The 8,491-nt window shown below is 32.4% G+C and overlaps 1 protein-coding gene across 4 annotated transcripts in view; it reads right to left on the reverse strand.

The window, feature by feature from the left end:
- Positions 1 to 8,491, reverse strand: part of LOC106462834 (tryptophan--tRNA ligase, cytoplasmic-like) — a 33,066-nt gene that overhangs the window by 17,147 nt on the left and 7,428 nt on the right. For all 4 annotated transcript variants that reach the window (XM_022390228.1, XM_013922796.2, XM_022390226.1 and 1 more), the window contains 3 exons: positions 7,207 to 7,315; positions 6,102 to 6,221; positions 2,663 to 2,845 (listed from right to left, as the gene is read on the reverse strand). In XM_022390228.1, the coding sequence (XP_022245936.1) occupies positions 2,663 to 2,845; positions 6,102 to 6,221; positions 7,207 to 7,315 (412 nt within the window). The remainder of the gene's footprint in view (positions 1 to 2,662; positions 2,846 to 6,101; positions 6,222 to 7,206; positions 7,316 to 8,491) is intronic.

Below are 8,491 nucleotides of genomic sequence, written 5' to 3' on the forward strand. Positions count from 1 at the left end.
TGAAGGAGTAAAAAAAAAAATCAATACACACAATATTAAATTTTATTACACACATTAGTAGAATAATTACTTTAAAAGACACAAAAGTTTATTTAAAGCAATGTTTTAGATGTATATGTTATACATGAAAAGGCTGCTTTTCTACTCGTAAAATTTTATACACAGTGGGGGTTGTGTCTAGGCAAATATTTGCTCATTGCTATGCATTATACACAGAAAATTTAGTTACAGAGAAAGTATAAATGCTCACTATATACTCAAAGAAATCTCTATGACAACCTCCAGCTGCAGTTTTACAATTTACATCTCAAAGTAATGCGATCAAATAGTCAAAGACTACAGTAAATAATCGTGAACCGTATCAGTTAGATACCATATCAAGTAATCCTTTGCCCATAGTTGAACATAGAAAAAGCCAACAAACAAGATAAATAAAAAATTGAGAATTCAAAAACCTGAAAATAGGGATCATAAAAAAAGTAAGCAAACAAGGCTGGAGGTATTGTAGACAATATTTACTCAGACTACAAATCCCTATTTTTGACTCCACCAAATTAATTCTATGTAACAGCATGGAGCCAAAATAGGGGTTTGTAGTTTGAGTAAATAATGTCTATAGTATCTCCAGTTGTGTTTGCTTATATTATTTTTTATGATCCCTATTTGCAGGTTTTTAAATTCCCAGTCTTTTATTTATCTTGTAAAGTTAAAAATTAACGATTTGTACTTACACCTACTGTTCACCCATAAAATATTATTGTAAATCTAAGTACCTATGAGTAAAAGTATAGAAAAAAAATGTAATACTTTAACCACACTTAATCTACAATATTTAATGCAATAAGGCCTTTCGCCAAAGAAATCTCTGGTGCTAAACTATAAGCAGAAAGGAAATCAATAATTCTGCATTTGTACCGAAATGTTTTACGTTTGGAAAGATAACATTCTGTTGCAATAATTGCAGGAATAATTTTCTCTCTCTCTCCCAGTCACAGTGTGAGGGGGTGGTCACACTGGGAAATATATGTCCCAGCTGCAGTGAAAGGGTTAACCAAGAAGCAAAATTTTCTAAGTATTATCCAAATTTTTAAGTGCCAAAAAAACTGTAAGTTTCCATTTACTGATAACTTTGTTTAATCTCTTCAAATACATGAGCAATTTACATTAAACTCCAAACATTACCTTATGTTTTAGTTTTTGCCCATAGGCTTTCCTACATCAGGCAAATACTGCCATATTGCTGCAACATAAAGCTTTAATAGTATGCTAATTTAGATCTCAATATGGATCTAAGCAGTAACAAGTGCAAATACTGTTGTAACTGTTTCTGTTAGGTAGGTCCTTTTGGATTATTTAGTAAAAACAAGAATGCAAAGACTACAGACAATCTGATGTTAATGAAAGTGTTTTATTTCTTGAACTCAAGTTCTATAAATTAGTTTTAGTCTGATGTGCACTGATAACCCTGAATTTACTGTAGACATTAATACAATTTCATTTACTTGCTAGCTTTTCTCACATGTATGGCACTTTCTTGTATCTCTATTTTTTCATCAAATCACAAACTCAATATTCACAAAATTGAACTGACTGACAATAAAAAACAAACTGATTAATAAACTCACTAACTCTATAAGCAATCAATCCACTATAACAAACTCAAATTAAATAATCATCTACTATAACCTAACTCATATTTTATATTGCTCAAATCATTTCCTGAACTTTCAAGAAGGTTCTAGTCATTAAGCCTCATGCTCATCATGTGATATCAAACCATCCTAAATTAGAAAAAAAAAAAAAAACTACAACAACATCAAAAACTGAGTCCACATGTAGACAAACTGTGACTTATTTTAGATCTAGGCCTACATCTAGTGCTTGGGTTGTGTACATCCATAGCATTATATACAAAAAGGAATTGACACTTCCACTGTAGCAATGATGATACTAAACAGAAAGTATAATAAAGCTTAGATCTACAATTTTCAAGTGTTTATCAATACTGCTAAAAACTATACATACGCCTTTTCATTGTCATTAGGACACCTACATCATTTTATTACTACTAATGTTAATCTAGGTCTAATCCCTAGATATAGTATACGGCAAGTAATAATAATAATAATATATATATGTGTGTGTGTGTGTGTGCATTAACTTTCTGTATATACCCAGCAGGACTTGAGTCCTGGTAGGACAACAGTTTGTTTGACAACTTAGTAGAAATCAACCAATTGATCTACAAGTTAATAAACAATATAAATATAAACAAAATAAACCCAGTACTGTCAATAGTTTCTGACAATAAAATCATAAGTGCATAGTATCAAAATATGAATTCTTGATTTATGCTCAGACTACTTTCGCCTTTGTACTGCTGGAAATAACATTTGTTTTATACATTGTGAAACACTTGCTGTCATATTTTGTGCCATTTGGGTACATGTGATCACATTGTTACTTGCCCAAAGTGTGTGTGTGTGTGTGTGTGCGTGCGTGTGTGTAAAGATGTATTACATTTATACTCCTTGGCAAAACTTTTAACAGTTAGTTCATCTAAAATTCCTACCTCAAGCAAAGTTTAAGTGTTTAAATGAAAAGTTATTTACTTCAATTTAAGTATAAACTTCATGTAAAACTTAATTGTTGTTGAACTTACCCAATAAATTCAAAATCTGAGAATATAAATGTCTTTTCAACATCAAACCCACATGCTATAATATCCTTAGCATTTTCCAAAGCTAGGTGTCTTGCCTCTTCAACAGTGAGGTTCTTCCACAGAAATTTCTCATCATCAGTCAGTTGTATGACCAAAGGAACATCAAACACTTCTTGTAGCCATCTATAGGGATAACAATTGTCAACCTCTTAAAATCGTCCCTTTTCAGTGTTGCCTAACTAACTGAGGAATCTCGAATTTTATGCAGCATTTTGCAAGAACTTCTGTTTTTTAAATTTTTGTTCACCAAACACAATTTACACAGGTAAAAAAAGCAACAGGGATGTTTATATACAAAGTTTTGATGGAAAAGTTTTCATCACGCTCTTAATATTAAAGTTAAAAAATTGTAATCCCCAAAATACGTTACCTTACACAAATTTTCTAATGACTGTTTTTGTTTTGTTGTTTTATGATAGAGAATAATCGTATTCATTGCTTTCTTAGAGAAAATGCAGTTCAATGCTGAATAATGGATGAATGATTTTCATATGATATAATAGTCTTTTACTATATACAAACAAGTGATTTTTCTGGCTTCTTAAATTCATATTAATTGCAGGTATAAACATACTATTAAAATATCTACTACAATAAATTCTTAAATAACAAGTTTCAGATAAGTTTTACTTTATGAAAACTAGACCCATTTTTGTTAATTTTAAAAGTTAACATTTTCCTACCTGAAAATGTATTGCAGATAAATACTCGCATCACAAAACAAACAACTAATATCTTGTGCCACTATCAAGCAGTTGTCGCACAAGCACCAAGCCTTTGAATGAAACTCCCTCTCATATACATAATAATATCTATTGTGCCAGTCTATGATGAAATCAGCATTAGACTATATTCCTCTATCAATAGGAGGGTAACACATCCTCCATATGTAGTATTACCTCTTGATCACTTTGGGTGTACTAAAAACTCATTCTTATCGAGTGGAAGTGAGAAGGAAGCATGGGTAGTTCTCTGGAGAAATGAGTATCTAATTGAAACACATTTTCAGGTAAGGAAAATGTTAACTTCAGAAATTCTATTCACTTCTCCACAGAACAGATACCCATAATCCCACATTGAGAAGGCAGTGGAGGAAAAGAAATTAAATAAAGATCATCAACCATGAGAAGTAAACCTATTGGAATCATCCTTCAATGGGAGACTGTATTCACCTCAAGCATGGAATACTCTTTGCTCAATACAAGTGGTAGTCAAAAGAACCTCCTTTGTGGAGCTAAATTGTTACATAGGTGGGCTACTTAACTAATCTGTGTATCTCAGGTAGTTGGCAGACCATGTATGTTAGTGTAGGTAAGGAAAACAGGTCATGCCATACAGTTTGTTACAAATACTTACATGATATACTTACCAGAATAATCAAGAACATGGATGAATCATACTATACCTATGTCTCACAGAGAATGCAAGACCAATTTGGCTGGTCACTATCATTAGGAATGGTCTAGCTCTTAGTGTTGGGGATGGCCTGTACTACTCTTCCAGATAGACACCCCTGCCTTACTTCCAATCGAGGGTGTGTCCACTTGCTCTTACGAATGGGATTATACTGACACAAAGGAACACTCTCCATACTGACCACCCCAGCAGCAGTTTGGTACTGGGGAAGCAAGGGTTCTTACATTCCACTAGAAGAAAATGAAATGGAGGAATTTGTGTAGGAGAGAACACCAGAAAGGAGCATGGACTGAACAGGAATAATCTATCTTCTCCATAAGTCCCACACCGGGACTGGGCACTGGGTTACTGCAAAGTGTGTCAGTAGGAGCAAACCAGGTGAGGGTAAGAAATCACAGCTGGTGCTTTTATTTTTTGGAAGAAGTATTAGTATGGTTTGGATGGTAAAATATATAAATTACCAAAGTACTCTTGTGGAAAACTATTTCAACAGTGAGCACTGAGCAGAAGCAGATGGGATTAACCCTTTCTGCTATCCTCTACTTGAGGCAGATTTAAGGAGAAAGAAGTATTCCTTGTGAAATAACACTCGCCATGTGGTGGGTTCCATTATATCCAGTTGATATATATATATATATCTAGTCATATAATTTTTTTGTTATAGCAGATGATGCCTCTCAGGCTTATAATGCAGACCCATTGATGCATTCTTCATGTGAAAGCTCTCAGGAATTAGTTGAAAACAGAGAGACATAAGCCCAGAAAGACAAAGAAAGGTCCCAAGAGAAAACCTTGGGTCACAAAGCAAGTCCACAGGTGAACAAAGTTTATGAGCCAAACTCTCACAAGAGCACAGCTGTGAGTTTGTTACAAAAACAGCTGATTACAGAGCCTTAAGAAGGCTGACCTTTCATAAGAGGGACATGGGATAAGGAAATCCCAAAACCTTTTGCATAAAGGAATTTACCAAGACCAAACTGAGGGAGTCTAACAACAGAAAATACGGCACCTCGATGAGGCAAGTTTAAGAAACAAAGAAAGCAAGTGAACTCTGCAACAGATAAGGAAGAAAACAGGGCAGCATGAAGAATAGTTTAGTGCAACCTTAGTAAAGATATTGGGGTTGTGAAAAAAGAACCTCAGAAAAAAACAGTAAAAGTAGGAGAAGAAGAAGAAGAAAAATCCCCAAGGGATACAAGCAACAAAAAAAGATAGAATTCCAACCACACTGGCAGAAGGGTATGGTCTAATGCTGATTGCATCATATACTGGCACACTTATGTTATTATATGTAAAACAATATTATGGCAATGGCAAAATGTATTAGCTACCTGTCATGTGGAGAAGCATCTTTTATTTCTTACTTAAAAACAATGTACCCATTATTTTTAGTACCAGTTCTTCATATACCCGTTCTCACAAATAACACTGGTTGACAAAATGAAACTTTTTTTTTCTCTCATCAAAGATGCAAGTACACTTTTCTCGACCAGTTTTGCATGCTTATTTCAAATCTGTTTTCAATTTTCTTCTAGCACATCTAGTTATCCAAACATGACTGGTATTAATTTCAGCATAATTTAGGTAATAATCACACATTAGGCTAGTTAACATTACTACTTTGTTCATTTTTCAGTATAAATCCCATAAATGCCATACACTTAGTTAAATTTATACAGTACACATTTATGAAAAAAAAAAGTACAACTTAAATTATAATTAAGGCAATAACCTTTCAAATTTGATTGGTCTCATCATGAAAATTTGACGTGCTAGAGGAAAACAGATTTTGAATCAGCATCCCAAGAGCTATCTAGCCCACCCATAATCATACCTGATGAAAATGACTTGTTGGACAGTGTAATTGCACAACATCTAAATATTTTTCCTCAAATTTGTTTTAAAGTTCATTCATCCTGGGTATTTTAGGATGTTTGGATGCTTTGTTAGTTCAAACTCTTACTTGGAAAAGACAAATGGAATCAGGTGACCCAGATGTAAAGCCTCAGATGAAGGCCCACGACCAGTGTACAAGAAGAATGGCTTCTTCTTTTCATAAGAGTTAAGGATCTCATGCATATCTCTAGAAAACAAGAAAAAGAAATATCCATTTTAAACTTCCATAACTTTCTAATAAATTACTATCAATCTTTTAAGAAAAATTTGGAAACCAAATACTGTAGAACTTATTCTGTTGCTAGTATCATATGGAGATTGGTTCCATAACTTTTAATATATGACAAAAATTCAACACATGAACAGAAGTATGGCTAAAGAAAAACAGAGTTGTGTCTAGTTTTAAGTGAGGATTTGTGAAATCTAACAGTGTTAACTTTTTATCATTATCACCCGAGGTATTCAGCTTAGAATTGTGATGATTATGTATTAAATACATATTCAATTATAGATCTTTGGGTAATGTCTAGACATATATATTTTTTTTAAAACAGCACTTCCTAAGGACCTTTAAGTATTATGCAAACTTTTTTATGTTTTAAAGCCAGTCAGTCACTCAGTTTCAACCAAGAAAAGCAAGTTTAAACAAAAGTTGTTCAACAATAAGGATTACTAAAAATGTTGCAAAGATAAATATAAAAAAAATACATAAATCAAAATTATTATTTTAACTATCATTTCAACTAATTAATTGTTAAGTTTAAGAGATATTTTTAGCTCGGAGATGCTGTTTTCAAACAAAGTTTTTAACCCTTTCCTTTATCAACATATTCAAACTGATTTTGTAATTTGTTTTTTTATATAATTTTTTTGAAAATCTAAACAAGTGATATCTGCTTATAACCATCCCTAATTTTGAAATGATATATTAGAAAGGAGGTAGATAGTTAACAGCACTTACTACCAACTATTGGGTTACTGTTATCAAATTTAATTTGACCGCCACTTTTATAATACATCCACGGCTCCAAAATGCATGACGTGCTTTTGTGAACTGATTTAGTAGCCTAAAGTGAACAGTTTCCTCTAAAGGTGGTTTCGCACAACTTTGTGTGTCCATACTCTAAGTTAGATTAACACAGCAGTGAGTATGCTGTATGTATTAGAAATACCTGTGAGAAAAAAATATTCCCCTTTTCAGTAAATGGTGTGCTGGCTTTCCAGTGACTTTCTCAATTCTATCAATCAAATTTTGGTCAATTTTAGAACTTCCAAAGCGAGCTGAAATGAAAAGAAATATTCATAAAAATTTTGATGGTCCCCATACCCTTAGAGTATTCTTGACAACAAACAGCTTAAACTGTTTATAAAAAATTAAAATTCTATAGAAACAGAACAACAATTCTGGCTTTCAATGGTAAGCTTATAGAATTCCATTTTTTTCTTTACATTACATTCTTATTGATAAATTGGACACTCAAAAGACATTTCACAATTTGCAACTATGTTATATAAATACTGTGAAAAAATAAGTTAGCATTGTTTTATTCCTTCAGATGTAAGCACATATCATATCGTTATGCACTTATTACATTACACCCACACACATAACTTAATTAATAATAACTTATAAGTTTACCACTTACATTTTGTGCAGTCATCTTACCTATGCTAAAACTACAACGTCTGATGTAATTCAACAGTCACATAATATTGTATGTATAAAATGTTAATTGTTCATTGGTTTGTGATGTACAGTTATGTTAATTATTGTAAATATGTGACACTAACGTGTGCTGAGAATTTTATTAGCAGTTTTGTTACAAGTACTGCTTACACAGACAATAATGTAGGTGCCAATCTACCAATACCTGATGGATTCACCAATAACATGTGAATGTTACTTGTCCAGTATTTACGTATTGTCTTGTGTAAATAAACAGTTCCTGGAATTAGTCAATGTGTCTTTATTGAGCTAGTTGAGACAACTGTAGACAACCTAGTAACCATGACACAGAACAAGTTCGTCACAATAACTTTATATAAATATTCTGTAAGTTGTTCTTTCATTTGTAGACATTTCTAATATATATTATAAAATCATGCTCATTTAGAATTTATTTTAATGGCTTGTTTCTTTGTCTCTTTTTTTGTTATTGTTGAATAAGTGTTTTTTTGACAGTTCAGATATTACTGTTATTGCTAGAACATTTTGTACAGCTGTTAGTGCAGTCTTAATGAAATATAATAAAACATTATTTATGTGATTTTGGTAGTTTACATCCTGTTAAAATCTGTAAATTAGGTCTTTGAAAGTTACAGTTGTGGAAAGACCAGGAATTTTTTTTTGCCATCAGAGTAGTCTGTATGTATCATGCATGTGTGAATAATTTATATATAAATTAGTGTGTAAAAGTTACTGAACAGTGTACTAATGAATACTTCATCATTTACAGC

Source organism: Limulus polyphemus, unplaced genomic scaffold (assembly GCF_000517525.1).
Source record: "Limulus polyphemus unplaced genomic scaffold, Limulus_polyphemus-2.1.2 Scaffold1262, whole genome shotgun sequence".
NCBI lineage: Eukaryota > Metazoa > Arthropoda > Merostomata > Xiphosura > Limulidae > Limulus > Limulus polyphemus.